The sequence below is a fragment of the Muntiacus reevesi genome, chromosome 17 (assembly GCF_963930625.1).
Source record: "Muntiacus reevesi chromosome 17, mMunRee1.1, whole genome shotgun sequence".
Taxonomy (NCBI): domain Eukaryota; kingdom Metazoa; phylum Chordata; class Mammalia; order Artiodactyla; family Cervidae; genus Muntiacus; species Muntiacus reevesi.
Window position 1 is genome coordinate 10,032,549 of NC_089265.1, and position 20,376 is coordinate 10,052,924.

A 20,376-nucleotide genomic window follows, 5' to 3' on the forward strand; every position below is an offset into this window, starting at 1 on the left:
ATGAAAAGACACAGGGGCACGGCGGGGCAAGGGAGAGTGGTATATCTGGACAATAACATCGGTAATTATTTCAGCACGTCATCCTTGTTTCTTCAAAGGTCGTATTTGTCTAAAACCACTGGTCAAGAATCAAACACTCAGTATTTCAAAAGAAAAGAGGTTTTCTAAAAAAGGAGCTGAACACATAGCTGGCAATTTCAGTAGGCAAGAGAATACAACCAGTAAATTGACAAACCCACACTCTTTTAGGAGAAAGCAGAGGGGTGTAGGGATGGGATGCAGATTGTGGAACCACTACTTCAGCTTCAACATGCTGTACAGAAAGAAGGGCTTCAATGCATGAAAGCTCTTTGACCAGACCTGTAAGTTTATCAGGTGATAGCATCACAGGTTTTCATGTCTGAAATTACTTTGATCTCTGCAGTTATGGTCAGACTCTTACCTGTATTCCAAGGTCTTTCATTCTTGCAAATGCCAGCTCTCTCAAGTTACCATGCTCCACTCCTGAGCTGACTAAGGGCATTGGAATATCTCTGCAGGAGAAAAACATCAGATATTGCAAAATATGTTATTCTCTAAAACAGGAAGGCAGGGATAATTTTTTAAAAAAGGAGAACTACCCTTCCCCCCTCAAAAAACTCCTACAAAACAGACCAAGAAAACAGAGGCTGAATATTCTAACTGGAAAGCAGATTCATAGCTTGTCTACCTCCCAGTTTTTCCATCTATGAAATTATGATTTTCACCAATCACGCAGGGTTTTCTTAAGAAATACCTGATGAAATCACTTTTTAAGATTACTAAATACAAAACAAATATCCAATAACCACGAGTAATGATTTTTGGCTGAAGAGACAGCTATACTAAACAGGAAATAAAATTGTTGTTGCTGTTGTTTTACAAAATCGAATTTGTTTAAAAGAGAAGAAATAAAAAGTATTAACGCACTTATTTATAGCTTATAAACACTTTCCCGTAGAGTTGCTGAATGACAGGTAGCCAGGAAGCTTAAAAGTCTGGCCGAGATGACAACTGGTCTCAAAGAATATATTTCCCCCTCTCCGTTTCCTAAAAGTCTAAATTAGAAGTGACTCTTTCCTGGTGGTGCTAGTGGTAAAGAACCCGCCTGCCAATGCAGGAGACTCAGGAGACTCGGGTTCATTCCCTGGGTCCGGAAGATCCCCTGGAGGAGGAAATGGCAACCCACTCCGGTATTCTTGCCTGGAAAACTCCATGTACAGAGCAGCCTGAGTGGCTAAGGTCCATGGGGCTGCAGAGTTGGACACCACTGTGTCACTGAGCACAACAGCGTCATTAGAAGGGAATAAGAACTTGCCTAAAGATGAAGTAGATAAAATTTATTTCCTGGCTTTAATATAGTGTTAAGTGCCAGGCAACAAGGAAACTTTGATCAGAAGTTGAAATTATGAGCTTCATTTTAGCAGCCCTCAACATCCCTTCTAGATAAAAATCAGTATCTTAACACAAAATAGCTAAAAAAAAAAAAAAAAAATCTGAAGTAAGAATATGCTTAGCAGATCTCCTATTTAAAGACAAGCCCCAAATTTATTTTGTCTAAGATTTGGTGGATTAGAAGGAAGACTTGAAGGATACACCAATTATCTTGTTTTCTCATTTTTGCTTTTGAATCAACTTGAATCTTTTCCTTCTCTTTTCACTTATCCCTTCAAACATTAAATAAATACAATTAGCTAATTCACCATTTGATTCTAATAAGATATTCCCCACTTATTCAAAAGTATCAAAAGCTAATCAATTAGCATTAAAAACTACACGTAATAAATAGACTCTGAGAGCAACTATAAAGCAATGATAAGCCAAAATTCTTTTAAGAGAAGGACATACCAGGGAGTTCAAAGTGACACATAAAAATATATTTTAGAGTGATTAGTTAATATCTATGCTTTACTTATACTTTTTAGTAAAATAAACTTTCTTTCTTTGGAACTGTAATTCCTTCCAACAAGTCCATCCTAAAGTAAATCAGTTCTGAATATTTATTGGAAGGACTGATGCTGAAGTTGAAACTCCAATACTTTGGCCACCTGATTCGAAGAACTGACTCATTGGAAAAGACCCTGATTCTGGGAAAGACTGAAGGCAAGAAGAAAAGAGCGAGGCAGAGGATGAGATGGTTGGGTAGCATCACTAATTCAATGGACATGAGTTTGAGCCAACTCCGGGAGGTAGTGAAAGACAGGGAAACCTGGCGTGCTGCAGTCCACGAGGTGGCCAAGAGTTGGGCTCAACTTAGCGACTGAACAACATTCTATTAAATTACTCACAAATACATGTAGTTTCACAACAAAGTAAAACACTGTTATATGTGATATGAAATTAATCTGATAATGTCAATGGCAACCAGTTAGTATCCATTTCGTGAGATACATTTGACTCTTGTAATTCATTACAGTGAAGTCTGATAATGTGCCCTGAACACTGAATGAGCAAATATGGAAGCACTGCTCCTGTGAAAAACGGGAGGGTTAGCTTCCTATCAGCTTTCAGTTCATTTTCTTCCATTGATCAACATATCACTTTGTTCTGTGTTTCTGTTCAAAGACACTTTAACACAGAATTCATTCATTAATGCCGTATATGGCCAACAACACTATGATTCATGCTGCAATGAAGCTTATCTAACACATCTGTTTTCTTTGTAAGACACATCACAATCTTCTTGTGCTTAGGAACACTATGCACGGGGGACATTTTAAACAATAAAATCAACAAAAAGCACAAAAATGTGAACAAGGTGTTATTAGGTGGATTGCTGAAGGATACCTGTTACAGTATGAGAGCTGACACAGAACAAGCACCATGCCGATATCCTGCTCCTCACCGACCCTCCGACCACCAGTCTACCATCTGCTGATGACTCCTTCCTACATCACCTGCCCTACACAAGTCATCACTGGTGATTATTTCTACCATCTCTTCTGCATTAGTTGAGCTTATATTTTAAGGAAGAATGTTCCCTTCTCTAATTTATAAACTCATAGATTCCTATTTTATTCAACCAGTTGTAGTCTGGTATCAACATTATTTTGTTGCTTAAATTAGATATGGCCAGTAGGCATGCATTTAGGCTCGCTTCTGGGTCCTTCTGACATATCTGCAACATTCTTTGAGTATTTCCTTACTTTCTGGAACAGGATGTTCCAGGCTCATCTTACATGTTTACTGCCCCCGCCCTAGAACTGGCCATTTACCCAAGCAGTCCTGCTTCCTTTCAGGGGAGCATGGTATTTAAAACCAAGATCTGGGCAGTCACTGTGCTCATTATTACTGAGGTATCACTGCCTTTAGAGATGACTTTACACATGGACATCACCAGATGGTCAGTACTGAAATTAGACTGACAATATTCTTTGCAGATGAAGATGGAGAAACTCTATACAGTCAACAAAAACAAGACCTGGAGCTGACTGTGGCTCAGATCATGAGCACCTTATTGCAAAATTCAGGTTTAAATTGAAGAAATTAGGGAAAACCACTAAGCCATTCAGGTCAGACCTAAATCAAATACCTTAAGATTATACAATGAAGGTGACGAATATATCCAGGCGATTAGATCTGATAGGCAGAGTGCCTGAAGAACTATGGACAGAGGTTTGTAACACTGTACAGAGGCAGTGACCAAAACCATCCCAAAGAAAAAAAATGCAAGAAGGCAAAGTGGTTGTCTGAGGAGGCTTTACAAATAGCTGAGAAGAGACGTGAAAGGCAAAGGAGAAACAGAAAGATACATATCCAACTGAATGCAGAGTTCCAGAGAACAGCTAGGAGAGATAAGAAAGCCTTCTTAAGGGAACAATACAAAGAAATAGAGGAAAACAACAGAATGGGAAAGGCTAGAGAAAGACTTCAAGAAAATTGGAGCTATCAAGGCGACATTTCATGCAAAGATGGGCACAATAAAGGACAGAAATGGTATGGACCTAACAGAAGCAGAAGATATTAAGAAGAGGTGAAAAGAATACACAGGACAACTATACAAAAAATATCTTCACGACCCAGATAACCACGATGGTGTGCTCACTCACCTAGAACCAGACATCCTGGAGTGTGAAGTCAAGTGGACCTTAGGAAGCATCACTTCGAACAAAGATAGTGAAGGTGATGGAATTCCAGTTGAGCTATTTCAAATCCTAAAAGATGATGCTGTGAAAGTGCTGCACTCATTATGCCAGCAAATTTAGAAAACTCAGCAGTGGCCATAGGACTGGAAAAGGTCAGTTTTCACTCCAATCCCAAAGAAAGGCAATGCCAAAGAATGTTCAAACTACTGCACAATTTGCACTCATCTCATACGCTAGCAGAGTAACGCTCAAAATTCTCCAAGCCAGGCTTCAACAGTACATGAACTGTGAACTTCCAGATGTACAAACTGGGTTTAGAAAAGGCAGAGGAACCAGAGATCAAATGGCCAACATCTGTTGGATCATCGAAAAAGCAAGAGAGTTCCAGGAAAACATCTACTTCTGCTTTATTGACTATGCCAAAGCCTTTGACTATGTGGATCACAACAAACTGTGGAAAATTCTTAAAGAGATGGGAATACCAGACCACCTTACCTGCCTCCTGAAAAACCTGTATGTAAGTCAAGAAGCAACAGTTAAAACTGGACATGGAACAAGCTGGTTCCAAACTGGGAAAGGAGTACGGAAGGCTGTACACTGTCACCCTGCTTATTTAACCTCTGGGCAGAGTACAACATGCAAAATGCCAGGCTGGATGAATCACAAGCTGGAATCAAGACTGCCAGGAGAAATATCAATAACCTCAGATATGCAGATGACAAGAACCTAATGGCAGAAGGCAAAGAGGAACTAACGAGCCTCTTGATGAAGGTGAAAGAGAAGAGCGAAAAAGCTGGCTTAAAGCTCAACATTGAGAAAACTAAGATCATGGCATCCAGTCCTACCACTTCATGGCAAACAGAAGGGGAAAAAGTGACAGATTTTGTTTTCTTGGGCTCCAAAATCACTGCGGATGGTGACTGCAGCAGTAAAATTAAGAGACTTGCTCCTTGGAAGGAAAGGTATGACAAATCTAGACAGCATACTAAAAAACAGAGACATTACTTTGCTGACAAAGGTCTATATAGTCAAAGCTATGGTTTTTCCAGTAGTAGTGTGTGGATGTGAGAGTTGGACCATAAAGAAGGCTGAGTGCCGAAGAATTGATGCTTTCAAATTGTGGTGCTGGAGAAGACTCTTGAGAGTCCTTGGACTGCAAGGAGATCAAACAGTCAATGCTAAAGGAAATAAACTCAGAATTCAGTTGATTGGAATTCAAAGGAATTGAGTTCATTGGAAGGGCTGATGCTGAAACTCCAGTGCTTTGGCCACCTGATGTGAACAGCTGACTAACTGGAAAAGACCCTGATTCTGGGAAAGACTCAGGGCAGGAGAAGGGGGCAGCAGAGGATGAGATGGTTGGATGGCATCACCAACTCAATGGACACGAGCTTGAGCAAGCTCTGGGAGACAGTGAAGGACAGGGAGGCCTGGTGCGCTGCGGTTCATGATGTCACAAGGAGTCGGACACAACTTAGCAACTGAAAACAACAATACACATATCTATTTCTATATATCAATTTAAAAAGCTGTGAGATCGTGCTGATAATTACAATTTTAATCCAGTGCTCAGTAATCTTTTCAGCTTTCTACTTTTCAGTGCTTGTAAATCCCTTCAGTGAAAAGTCTGGCTCTCTTAGTTTTGGTATACTTATGTGTTTGCTATACCAAACAACAATCATTTGCTCAATGCAACCAACCTCCCAACTACTGTCTGTCACCTGTGCAATCACACTCTTACTCCCCGTAAGAGGTGTCAGCACCTCTGGGGTGTTACTCCGCTGGTGATGATGGGAAGGGGAGGTGAAGGCAAAGGAAGACGGGCTCTACAAACGAGTTTAATAATGTACCAGTCCTCTTAAAAGACACACTAAAATGTTCACTACAAGTACTTTTCTCTGAGGATTAGGTTTTACCATATAGTGCTATTAAGCAGAACTTTAGAGGGAAACACAGAATTACTAGCAGGGCTGGATAATCATTTATGGGGCCTAGTGCAAAATAAGAACAGAGGGTCTCTTCTTAGAAAAATCATTAATGATTTCAAGATCATGAGAACAGAGCATTAAGCCAAGTTAAAGGCCTAAGAGACTACAAGGCTGCACATCCCTTGAAGCTGGGACTAGCCACCCCAAAATACAAGTCAGTGCAAACCTGGTAACACAGGGCTTTACAAGGATTCTCACAGTTCATAAATGTCCTTACATTCATGTCTGTCACTACAAAATGCAACATGGCTTTAATGCGCTTTGGCAGTGAAATGACTGGAGTGTACCAGATGGAAGTTTTTCCTCATTAGGGAATAGATCTGTGGCCATCTCCACTTTCAGAGATAAAATTTTATTTTCACTGAAAATGAAGAGAGAGAGAGTTCTATATACATTGAGCATCTTCTATGTGCAACACAGTATATAAAGCAACCTGGAGTAATAAACAAACACTCTTCCAGACTTCCAGGACTTCAAAGCCCAGGTAAGATTATAGACCCTCTGACTTTGCTACATTCATCTAGATGGGAGTTTCAGTTATTTTTAGGTTTTTCAATTTCAGTCTAGTTTCACTTTCTTGGCTTGAAGAGATACTCCATTCAGGAATATTCACTTTTCTATTTCAATAGGTAACCTGTCAAGCTTAGCGGTACTAATATTTGCAATTGCTCATCAAAAGTCTTTCAAAGTGATGTCTAGAGCTTTTTTTGGTCTGAAGTTCCTCATACTTCAGAAACATCTTTTGGTTGCAAATTGGTATTCCATTCTAATGCTTCACAGTGATTTAAAAGTCACATCAAGGCAGACAGCTGTCAAATAGCCTGTGGGCAGCGGCAGTTTAATGTGGCTCCATCATGTGTCTGGAGAGAATTCTACATTTAATCATTGCCTCCACTCTTTCGTGCTGCAATACAGAATGATTCATTGGGGTGCTACTTCATAAAAACACCCAGTTAGACGTTACTGACTCAACTGTCATAAAATTTAAACTAAAATAGCTAAGAAAGAAAAAGGAGGGGTAGGTGGGGTGAGGAAAATGGCCAATTAAAAAATTATCAGGTAATCTAACACTAAATTGTCATTTTTTTAAAAAGACAAGTGTAAAACATTGTTTTTACTTGAAATATCTTCCTTCCCGCTTTCCTTCCTTTGTTCAATTCTTCTGATACCTGTCCAGAAAATCATTCCTAGAAACTTCTTCTCCATGTATGAGTTTAGATTCACGAGTCAACACTAAGCAAATTGTCTGTAATTAGCAGAAGCTGACACTAGGTGAACCTACCTAGGAATAAGCCAGGTTTTCTAAAGGCACAGAACATAAAGACACACAATTCTCCTTTACTATGATTTAAAACAAAAATAAACTACAATTATTAAAATCCCCTGGATTAAACACCCTGGGAGGAGGCTTTTTCCTTTGCCAATGGTTTCTTTACAGCAAGACATAACCAACCGCTTTCAAATGAACAGAGAGAGGGTGCTCAGTTGTACTTCTGGACCATATCAGTTTTCTACATTTTCAGAACTATTCAAAGAGTTTAAAATCAAAGCTAGAAGAAACACTGCAGAGTGAAAACCCTGTGATTCTCTTTTCCCAAATCAGAAGGTTTCTCAGCCACTTAACACCATCTAAACACTCAGCCTTCTCTGGTACACATTTGCATGTAATGCTTGAGTTACCCATTAACACTTCCCTTGGCACTTCTCTTTCAAAATTTGACCACTGAGCTCTTGATACAAATTTCTTTCTGGAAGTCTAGATATATCATATTCTAGCTATATCTGAACATAACTTTAAAAATAGCAGTAAATGGAGTATAACATTTTCATGCAGAAATATGAAGCTGTTTTACCAAAACACAGCTACCAAATTGTTAAGTGTTAAGCATACTATGTGAACATGAACACGGCTTTTGTTGGTTTCCTAGTCTTCATATCTCCCCAGGAAAGAGAAGATCATTCTAAGACCTTTGAAAGGTAAAATTTATCAAGTTTTCTTTTTGAGCTATCTCAATTAAAAGCACCATCTATTTTCTTTACGATCCAAATTCCATGACTGGCAAATTATATATAAACAGACAACTGATGTAAGCAGACATAAATAACAATCAGCTCCATGGGAGAAATGTTAATCCTCACTAATAACTAGGGAAATGCAAATTAAAACTCCTAGGTAAATAAAATAAAAAATATAACCATTTCATTCTGTAGAGGTTGTGATAAAACCAGAAACTGCTATTTAATCTGATATAATTCCTTTGGAAAACCATATCAACATACACAGCAAAAAAGGTAACACTCATTTATACGTTCCTTGTTCCAGAAAGTATGTTAATCGGAATAAAAACTAATAACAACAATGCTTAGATCCTTTGTTACGAGTAATCTTTCTCCTGGGTTCTACTACTCTAATAGGTTACTTCAACAGAAGTAAAAAGTTCTATGCACGTGAATTTTAGATGGAGTGGAGGCCAAGATGATAATAATAATGATAAGAGATGAAGAAACCAGGAAGAAACCTAAATGTCTAACGTTAGGGAACAATTTGCTGAAGGAGACAAATTAAAATGCTAGATTACTAGGCTGCCATTAAAATGATAACTATGAAGATTATTTTTTAAGTCATTGACAAGAAATAGAATTCAAAAAGCATTATTTGCCAGTGTATAAAATGTACCTCACAGACTTACTGTCTGTTAAATTGAGAGAACTCATTATACTATCATACAAGACACTGTGAAGTGATGATGACGATAGTATAAAGAGAAGCATAAAATACCAGAAGTGGTAGCAATAATATGAAACCTGCCACCTGTTATGAAGATTTAATCTGGTGGTAACCTCAGATATGCAGATGATACTACTTTAATGGCAGAAGTGAAGAGAAACTAAAGAGCATCTTGATTGAGGGTGAAAAGGAGAATGAAAAAGCTGGCTTAAAACTCAACATTCAAAAAACTAAGATCATGGCATCTGGTTCCATCACTTCGTGGCAAATAGATGGGGAAAAAGCAGAAGTGATGACAGATTTTCTTTTCTTGGGCTCCAAAATCATTGTGGATGGTGACTGCAGGCATGAAATTAAAGGACTTGCTCCTTGGAAGGAAAGGGATGACAAACTTAGAGTATTAAAAAGCAGAGACATCACTTTGTTGACAAAAGTCTGTATAGTCAAAGCTACGGATTTTCCAGGAGTCATGAATGGATGTGAGAGTTGGATCATAAAGAAGGCTGAGTGCTAAAGAACTGATGCCTTTGAATTGGGGTGCTGGAGAAGACTCTTGAAAGTCCCTTGGACAGCAAGGAGGTCAAACTAGTCAATCCTAAAGGAAATCAACCGTGAATATTCATTGGAAGGAGTGATGCTAAAGCTGCAATACTTTGGCCACCTGATGCGAAGGGTGGCATATTTGGAAAAGACTAATGCTATGAAAGATTGATGGCAAAAGAAGAGGGTAGCAGAGGATGAGATGGTTAGATAGCATCATGGACTCAATGGACATGAGTCTGAACAAACTCTGGGAATCAGTGAAGGACTGGAAAGCCTGGCTCATTGCATTCCATGGAGTTGCAAAGAGCTGGACATGACTTGGCGACTGAACAACAACAAAATGTACTGCATCCCATTTATACAAGAAAAGTTTTAGAAAAACAATGTAAGCCTGTTAATACCACATATATTGAAAGTGATTTTATAGTACTTTATAAATGGAATATCATTCTGTTGATATAAATATAGTTGTGTTGCAAAAAAAAAATTAAACACATGGCTGAAAATTGAGAAGAAAATATAAGTTCTGGATAATTAGTACTATTCTACAAACTTTGTTGGGAAGAAGCATAAAAATCACATGATCAAAAAAAACAACCACATGATCAAAAAGAAATGTGCTGGGATCAATGAAGAGCGGTACCACATTACACCCTACACCCCGGCACCACAACAGCCTGGTCAAGAACTTCAGTGATTATTGATAACAAAAAGCAAGTCAATATAAAATAAACTCGAATCATATTATGCAGTATAGACAAAGAAAATATGTAAATAAAATGGTTTAAAAACAAACAGCAAGATATAACAAACTTGAATGAATTTCGAAGTATACTTGTGTTAGTCGCTTAGTCATGTCCGACTCTTTGCAACCCCACAAACTGTAGCCCGCCATGGGATTCTCCAGGCAAGAATACTGGAGACCTACTGCTGTTCCCTTCTCCAGAGGATCTTGCAGACCCAGGGATCGAACCCGGGTCTCCTGCATTGCAGGCAGATTCTTTACCGTTTGAGTCACAGGGAAGTCCACAGAGAGCTACACAAAAAAACCAGAATTCTAATGGAAACATGGAAAACAAGATCATAGTTTTTATCTTTATATTAAAAATCCTAGAAAATAATCGGCTTCAGGATTAAGAGGGAAGTCGCTATGTAAGACAGGGTGACCGAGAGAGGTGGGATGGGGGGAGGGAGAGGGGAGCAAGGGAGAGATGGGGCATACACACGGCTACGGCTGATTCGCGGTGTTGTACGCCAGAAACCGACACAGCAGTGTAAAGCCACCTTCCTCCAAATCAAAAATAAACTAAAAAGAAAAAGTTAAGTGAATTATCAGTCCCAGAGCATGAAAATCTGACCACACAGCTAAACTCTAGATGACTCTCTACCAAAGGTCTTCACTGTTGGCAACTGAATCATCACTGTCTTCAAACAGAAACTGTCCAGAGATCCACTAAGACATTACCACTTCCACATTTTTAAAGAGATTTTACCTCTTGTTTCACAGTAGTCTATCAGGTTTTAATTCACCCACATATTGGTAAAGCAATGAGAGTGTCACTTCAAAAGCTTAATCCTACACCCCCGTGTACTGTGTGTTCCACGTAAAGCCTGTGAGCGATGTACTGATACAGAAACGCCTCTGACAGTCTGGCCTCTAGGATTAGGGCTGGGGGCGGAAGGGGGCAGGGCCTCTTCTGTTCAGTTCTCCAGAGAGCTGTAATGGGGTCCAGACAGGAGAACTGGGAACATGGATGTTTCTTTAATCAGCTTCATGCTAGTCATGCATAATATCAAGACTTTCTCCTCCTATGCCCTTCTGATGGTCTAAAACACATACTCTTAATTCTTTCTGTCATGACCCCTTTATAGTTTTACTGCAGAGATTATATTTGCTGCTCCTGTTTTCTCAAAGCCCTTATTTTTTCAGTTGATGGTAAGCCAGGATAATGTCCCTCAGTGATATTTCATAAAACCTATAAAATTAAGCTTTTAATGTTACAGCAATGTCTTCGTTGCTTGCAACTCTCTGGTTAGAGCATTAAGGAATTTAAAGCTAAACACAATGGGGAGGATGCAAACTCTTCATCTGATTTCCCAGCTATGCCTTGTTACTCTTGGCAAAAAAAAAAAAGAAAAAAAAAGCCAACTGTGGTGACCATGGCTGTGAAATGTCTATTCTGTGATACTTGTTGCCTCGCTTGACTGCTGAGAAGTAGTGAAGTCGTTTTTCTCTGGTGGCCCCAATCAGTTAAATGCAAAGGAAACTTTTCTTTTGCTGTTGTTAACACTATTTACTGCATTTTTGTTTTCTATCATATTTTTTTCTTAAACAATCTCAAAGTCACAGAAAAATTCCCAAGTGCAGTACCAATAACTATATTCCTCAAGTATTTAAAAGTAAATTTGGAACAAGATGTCCCAGTGGCCCCCCAGAATACTCTTAAGTATCTACTACAACAAGTATATTCTTTTTTTTTTTTAAGGATATTCTTTTACATAACCATAATGCAACCGCCAAAATGCAGAGACTGACAGTGGCACTTGACCACTGTCTAATCCTAGACTCCATCCCAGCTTCCTGTGGACCTCTGGCCCCAGCATTTCCATCAGCTGATCAAACGTGACTTTTTTTAAAATTTGTGTTTCTATATACGGTCTTGCACTCTCTCTTTCTCTCAACAGATGGAGAGATGCTTCATTAACATTGAACTCATGCCTCAAATAGCTCATGTCTGAATGAAGCTAATCTGACATAGGTATTTTCTCCATAAGGCACCGGTATAGCTTTCTTGCACTCAGGAACACTACACAACACTTCAGTAGTATGTTAGAGGCCATTTCAAATAGCCACCTCACCAACAAGCAGCCCAGAATTGCAAAAACCATGGCTGTTAAATAGTCCGTGAAAAGGACATGTCCACACGCACATATTGTATTTGTTATTGTTTGTTACAATTATTTCTATATCTACCGCACAGGTTGAAAACTGCAAGTGCACACCAGTATCCCCTATTCCAGAACACCATGTGGTACATTCTAATTTTTTCCTTTTTCATATTTGTAGTTTCATTTTCAGGCTTCCCTGATGGTTCAATGGTAAAGAACCTGCCTGCCAAAGCAGGCTTGATCCCTGGGTTGGGAAGATCCCCTGCAGAAGGGAGTGGCAACCCACTCCAGTATTCTTGCCTGGAGAATCCCATGGACAGAGCAGCCTGGAGGGCTACAGTCCATGGGGTCACAAAGAGCTGGACATTACTTAGCAACTGCACAACAACGACAAATTCCCTTTTCAGATAACAAAACCCCAGCTCCATTACCCTTAATACTGTCTACCTACTAGATCCACCTCCTGCATGTTACTGACCCTTTCTTTCTGTCCTCATCTGGGTCCCCTGGACACACTCTCCTCGCCCTGCTGACAAAAGGGGCCAGGGCAGGCCTCAGCGAGAATGTCCCCCCTCACATCTGGGCTGCTCCAGCCTGAACCCCGCAACTGAGTCCTCCACAAGAACACCCTCCTCCCCGTCCTCTGGGTCCCACGGCTCCCTAGGTCTCCATGCGGACGCCTGCATGGCTCACTACCTCCTAATGTCTTAGACTGAATTGTTCCAGAAAGGTGAAAGAGAAGGAGGAGAATGCAAATAATTGTGACAGCTGAATTTTCTCATCACTATCTCCTTAGTAATTTTTTAAGGTAATTTTTTAAAAAAAGAAATTGGTGTGTATTTATTTATTTATTTACGGTCACATCATACAGCATGCAGGATCCTAGTTCCCTGACCAGGAATCAAACTTAGGATCATGGAGCACGGAGACTGGCACTGGGAGCATAGAGTCTTAACCACTGGACCACCAAGGAAGTCCTTCTCCTTTGTATTTTTAACTGTACTTTAAAAAAAAGTGAAATCATTAAGCAATTTAGGTCCTTATGGTGGGCCAAAAATCATAAAAATTTAAGAAATCAATATGTTGTGGCAGAAATGTGTAAACATTCTTTGATGTTGTTCTTGTTTGGTTGCTCAGTCATGTCTGACTCTTTGCGACCCCATGTAGCCCATCAGGCTCTGTCCATGGGATTCTCCAGGCAAGGAAACTGGAGTGGGCTGCCATTTCCTGCTTCAGAGGCTCTTCCTGAACCAGGAATCAAACCTGTGTCTCCTGCATTGGCAGGTGGATTCTTTACCACCGAGTCACCTAGGAAGCCCAAACACCCTTTGACCTTTAAGCAAATCCATTATTTTACATCCTGGATGATTTTCCCGTAGTTGACAGTTCTGCTATATGTTATGAGTAGCACAGTCTTTGTGCTCAGTCACAGGATAGCTGACAGGACATCTATTTGTTAATCCCACTTGGCCTTTTACTGGTAATATTAGAATCTGGGTGGTTTCGAGCAGGGTGGTGGAAATGCGCCTTAACAACCAGGGAATGCAGGAACGGCTTTGTCAGGATTGTAGCAAATAGGTAACTTCATGGCTTTTAAATTTTATCTTCAGTGTTATGTTTCTAGTTAGAAAAAAAAGGCAGGGTGGAACTTCCCTGACAGTCCAGTGGTTAAGGCTCCACTCTTCCACTACAGTATCTCTACAAGATGGCAGAGAAGAAGGATGTGTGCTCATCTTCTCCTGCGAAAACTCCAAAATTACAACTTGCTGCTGAACAACCGTTGACAGGACAATGTTAGATTCCACCAAAAAGAGATAATATCCCACATCCAAGGGCAAAGGAGAAGCCCCAGCAAGACGGCAGGAGGGGCGAAATTGCATTTAGAAACAAACCCCATACCCATCAGAGATGCTCCAAGGGCTCAAATAAAACCTTGTGTGCACCAGGAGGCCGCAGGAGACTGAGCCAGACCTGCCTTGTGTGTTTAAGTGTCTCCTGGGGAAGTACAGGTCAGCAGTGGCCTGCCGCAGGAGCTGGGTGCAGCAGACCTGGGTATGGCATAAGCCTTCTTGGAGGAGGTCACCATTAACCCCACCATAGAGCTGCCTGAACTTACACAGGAGTGGGGAAACACTCTTGCAGGGCACAAACAGAACGTTGTGCACCAGGATCCAGGAGAAAGGAGCAGTGACCACAAGAGACTGACCCACACTTGCCCGTGAGGGTCCAGGAGTCTCTGGCAGAGGCGTGGGTCAGCAGTGGCCTGCTGCAGGGTCGGGGGCACTGAGTGAGGCAGTGCCTGCATGGGACCTTTCGAAGGACATCACCATTGTGTTCATTACCTCCACCAGAGTTTGGCCTCAGGTCAAACAACAAGGAGGGAACACAGTCCCGCCTATTAACAAAATGGGATTAAAGATTTACTGAGCATGGCCCTGCCCATCAGAACAAGGCCCAGTTTCCCCTTCAGTCAGTCTCCCCATTAGGAAGCTTCCAAAGCCTTTTATCCTTATTCATCAGAGGGCAGACAGACTGAAAACCACAATCACAGAAAACTAACCAAACTGATCACACGGACCACAGCCTAGTCTAACTCAGTGAAACTAAGGCCACCCAAGATGGGCGGGTCATGGTGGAGAGTTCTGACAAAACGTGGTCCACTGGAGAAGGGAATGGCAAACCACTTCAGTATTCTTGCCTTAAAAACCTCATGAACAGTAATGAAAAGGCAAAAAGATAGGACACTGAAAGATAAACTCCCAGGTCAGGAGGTGCCCAATATGCTACTGGAGAAGAAAGGAGAAAAACTCCAGAAAGAATTAAGAGATGGAGCCAAAGCAAAAACAACACCCAGTTGTGGATGTGACTGGTGATGGAAGTAAAATCCGATGTTGTAAAGAACACTACTGCATACGAACCTGGAATGTTAGGTCCATGAATCAAGGTAAACTGGAAGTGGTCAAACAGGAGACGGCAAGAGTCAACATTGACACTTTAGGAATCAGCAAACTAAAATGGACTGGAATGGGTGAATTTAACTCAGATGACCACTATATCTACTCCTGTGGGCAAGAATCCCTCAGAAGAAATGGAGTAGCCCTCATAAAGAGTCTGAAATGCAGTATTTGAATGCAATCTCAAAAATGACAGAATGATCTGTTTGTTTCCAAGGCAAACCATTCAATATCCCAGTAATCCAAGTCTATGCCCCAACCAGTAATGCTGAAGAAGCTAAAGTTGGATGGTTCTATGAAGACCTACAAAACCTTCTAGAACTAACACCAAAAAAAGATGTCCTTTTCATTATAGGGAACTGGAATGCAAGAGTAGGAAGTCAAGAGATACCTGGAGTAACAGGCAAATTAGGCCTTGGAGTACAAAATGAAGCAGGGCAAAGACTAACTGAATTTTGCCAAGAGAACGCACTGGTCATAGCAAATACTCTCTTCCAACAACACAAGAGAAGACTCTACAAATGAACATCACCAGATGGTCAATACCGAAATAGAGGAAAACAATAGAATGGGGAAAGACTAGAGATCTCTTCAAGAAAATCAGAGCTACCAAGGGAACATTTCATGCAAAGATGGGCACAATAAAGGACAGAAATGGTATGAACCTAACAGAAGCAGAAGATATTAAGAAGAGGTGGCAACAATACACAGAAGAAACATACAAAAAAGATCTTTGTGACCCAGATAAGCACAATGGTGTGATCAGTCACCTAGAGCCAGACATCCTAGAAAGTGAAGTCAAGTGGGCTTTAGTAAGCATCATTATGAACAAAGCTAGCAGAGGTGATGGAATTCCAGTTGAGCTATTCCAAATTCTAAAAGATGATGCTATGAAAGTGCTGCACTCAATATGGCAGCAACTTTGGAAAACTCAGCAGTGGCCACAGGACTGGAAAAGGTCAGTTTTCATTCCAATCCCAAAGAAAGGCAATGCCAAAGAATGTTCAAATTATTGCACATTTGCACTCATCTCACATGCTAGTAAAGTAATGCTCAAAATTCTCCAAGCCAGGCTTCAACAGTACGTGAACCATGAACTTCCAGATGTTCAAGCTGGATTTAGAAAAGGCAGAGGAAGCAGAGATCAAATTGGCAACATCTGCTGGATCATTGAAAAAGCAAGAGAGTTTCAGAAAAACATCTACTCTTGCTTCATCGACTATGTTAAAGATTTGACTGGGTGGATCACAACAAACTGTGGAAAATTCTTAAAAGAGATGGGAATACCAGACCACCTTACCTGCTTCTTGAGAAATCTGTATGCAGGAGAAAAAGCAACAGTTAGAACTGGATATGGAACAACAGACTGCTTCCAAATAGGGAAAGGAGTATGTGAAGGCTATATATTGTCACCCTGCTTATTTAACTTATATACAGAGTATATCATGCGAAATACCAGGCTGGATGAAGCACAAGCTGGAATCAAGACTGCCAGAAGAAATATCAATAACTTTAGATATGCAGATGACACCACCCTTATGGCAAAAAGTGAAGAACTAAAGAGCCTCTTGATGAAAGTAAAAGAGGAGAGTGAAAAAGCTGACTTAAAACTCAACATTCAGAAAACTAAGATCATGGCATCTGGTCCCATCACTTTATGGCAAATAGATGGGGAAACAATGGAAAGAGTGACAGACTTTATATTTCAGGGCTCTCAAATCACTGCAGATGGTGACTGTAACCATGAAATTAAAAGATGCTTGCTCCTTGGAAGAAAAGCTATGACCCACCTAGACAGCATATTAAAAGGCAGACTCATTACTTGGCCAACAAAGATCTGTCAAATCAAAGCTATGTTTTTTCCAATAGTCATGTATGGATGTGAGAGCTGGACTATAAAGAAAGCTGAGCGTCAAAGAATTGATGCTTTTGAACTGAGGTGTTGGAGAAGACTCTTGAGAGTCCCTTGGACTGCAAGGAGATCAAACCAGTCAATCTTAAAGGAAATCAGTCCTGAATATTCATTGTAAAGACTGATGTTGAAGCTGAAACTCCAATACGCTGGCCACCTGATGTGAAGAACTGACTCATAGGAAAAGACCCTAATGCTGGGAAAGACTGAAGACGGGAGGAGAAGGGGACGACAGAGGATGAGACGGTTGGATGGCATCACTGACTCGATGGACATGAGTCTGAACAAGCTCTAGGAGTTAGTGATGGGTAGGGAGGCCTAGCGTGCTGCAATCCATCGGGTCGCAAAGAGTTGGACACGACTGAGCGACTAAACTGAACTAAACTTCCACTGCAGGGGGCATGGTTCTGATCCTGATCAGGGAACTAAGATCCCGAATGCCTCAGAGCACAGACAAGAAAAAAAACAAACAAACCATGATTGTAAAATGAGATCTCAGATTCTCTCTCCTAGAAAAAAACAGTTCAGATGATTTCCTTCATGCCAACAGGAACAGGTAACTCTTTCTCCATACCTACATTAGTATCAGTGAAGAATGCCTGTTGCTACTCTTTCAGAGGCTCTAGAACAGGGATAACACACATATGGCCATAGTGTGTCCTCTTACACTCACTATAGGATCTGGGCTGGAGCAGATCCGGAAGAGGAAACACTGATCGAGTGACAGGCTCCTGCAACCCCACACCACACTGCTGACCATCACCCTCCATCCATCTCCTGGCTCATGAATGAGTAGACGGATGAACACATGTATACCCAAGACATAGCAAAGCAGCTTGGACACCTGTCTTATCATTCCCAACCCCTCTATCTACAGGGAGCATTCCTGATGTCCCATTTGTTCCCAGACCCTCCATCTACAGAGAGCATTCCTGGTGTCCGTTTGTAATGAAAAAAATTCAAATCCATCAATTTTCAGTGACACTGTTCTCATTAGAAACTGTGGACAGACAGACTTGTCACTAATGACTGCTGGCAGGAAAGGTAACACATTACCTCTGCACGCGGTACACTCGCGTCCACGGGGGTACGAGGGCCAGGATCCGGGCCACCAATTCGATCAGGTCGCTGGGGGAATAACTCTTGTATCTTCCTGACTTCCACAGCTCATAGAGCCCTGTCCCACGAATCACCAGGGTGGGGTAGAGTTTCAAACCGTCAGGACGGAAAGCTGGGTTCTCAAAAAACTCCTGTGGAGAGAAAAGATGAGCTCCATTAGTTACATGGAGATTACCCATGGTGAAACTTCCATCCTGGGCTGACTTCTCTCACCTACCTGCCTGGTCCCTAGACTACTTTCCATCAAGCGAGGGAAGGGAGACAGAACAGAAACTCACTGTTTTTACAATCTCACGGGAGCAACACACTTGGGTGCTGGATGCCCGAGCCCTGGCTGACCACCTCCTGGCCACTGCTGCCACCCTCCCCACCTTGCCTTCCTGCCGTGGCAAAGGCCATTCCCTCTGCTTGGAAATATTATCAGGTTTTCTTCATCTAGCTCACCTTTAGGTCTCAGCTTGAATGCCAATTCTTCAACGAGGTCTTACTGACCTTCAAATACAAATTGCTTCACTTAAATTTTTTTTTGGGGGGGTGGAATTCTGTATTATTGCTTTCTTAACATCATCATACTGACGATTCATCTGATGCCCGCCTTTACCTCCAGACCGTATCCTCCTTTAATAATGGAATATATTTAAAAGTGACTTTTAAAAGTGACATAGATCATTATCTGGGCTGCAAAACCTACAATGTTTTCCATGTGGCCCTCTGCAGAGAAAGTATGCTGACCCCTGGGTATGACTGTGTTGTCCTCAGGCCAATGGGTGCCGTTCCTAACCCAGAAGACACACACAGTCCATTTGTCACCTGGATGCTGAGCGATACAGCTAATTCATCTGTTTTGACACAGTCATTTCCTGCATTGTGTCACCCCAGCTGGCTTATTTCTTTACTTGGGATGAAGCAAGGAGACATCAAGCCTTCTCCTTTCTATGATTTTGCACCGCAAATTTGCTCTTATCTGGATTCCACTTGCCATGTGATGGAGGGATTAAAGTGGATTCACATAGTTTCCTCTTACCCCGGCCCAGCATTAGTATCTAAATGGCCAGAGTACTGTATCTTGTGAATGGAGTAAATGCTTTCTATCTTGTGCGGTTATTACTCCAGAGCTTTCCATTGTGTAACTTGCTTTCCAAAGAGATGTAACTACTGAGTTTTCGATCTCTCTCATTGATTCCTATTATTATCTTAAATGCTCTAATCTTTGTGCACCATTGGCTCTGAGGAACAGTCTGCTGTAACTGCGTGTAATTTTCCCTGTAACATTTATATTTTAAAGAGTCATCCAGTCTTTAATAAATATTCTATAGCCATCCACAAAGCATATGTATGCAAGTCACTCTCCACCTAGTCTGCATCCATACGTGGAATATAGGATTTCAGCAAAGTACTTCTGGCTACTTGCATAATAAATTTAGGAGATATAAGGGCTGATAAAATCCTTTCATAAGAATGATAATAGATCGAACAGGTGCAGGATTTCTCATTAAATGCAGAGAATTGAAATATGTTTCTTTCCTTTTCTTCCAAAATCACACTAAATAACAGGAAATAATTTTTTTAAAAGCATAAACCCAGAGGAACAAAGGGAACATTAGAGGAGAGAGGAGGAGGAATAAGTGATGGCAGTAAATTTCTGGAAGACAGAAAATGGAAGATTGGTAAATGACTGTAAATGAAGAAAACTGCAAACAAACTATCTGCAAAGGAGGGTATGGATGAAAGGGCAGCTCAGTCACACAAGGGTCCCAGGAAGGCATGTAAATCAGAAACAGCAGGCAACAGGCAGGAGGGAAGACAGCATTGGACCAAAGTCTTTTCACAGATTTATCTCTAATCCCCCTAATTCCTGAGTCCTTCTACAGGCAGTCACCTGCCCGTTTGTTCCCTGGAGAAACTGGAAAGCTGCTGGACTCTGAGATTCCAGGTGCAAAAGAAGACATGCGTGAGGATCAGAGCTTGAAAACAAGGAGAGTAAGTGAAAGCCATCATGGTAAGTGGTGGAGCCCACCCTGCCCCCTGGACACTAGTAACCAGTTTGCTGTGACCTACACCCACAGCCCCCACAGCCCCCAGGAGCAAGCTGCAGAGTCTGTCTCTGGATTAAATAAATGGTCCTAAATAAGAGTTCTTT

The 20,376-nt window shown here is 41.1% G+C and overlaps 1 protein-coding gene across 3 annotated transcripts in view; it reads right to left on the reverse strand.

Annotated features, from left to right (window-relative positions):
• Positions 1-20,376, reverse strand: part of ELP3 (elongator acetyltransferase complex subunit 3) — a 121,163-nt gene that overhangs the window by 39,764 nt on the left and 61,023 nt on the right. For all 3 annotated transcript variants that reach the window (XM_065908253.1, XM_065908255.1, XM_065908254.1), the window contains 2 exons: positions 18,174-18,367; positions 443-533 (listed from right to left, as the gene is read on the reverse strand). In XM_065908253.1, the coding sequence (XP_065764325.1) occupies positions 443-533; positions 18,174-18,367 (285 nt within the window). The remainder of the gene's footprint in view (positions 1-442; positions 534-18,173; positions 18,368-20,376) is intronic.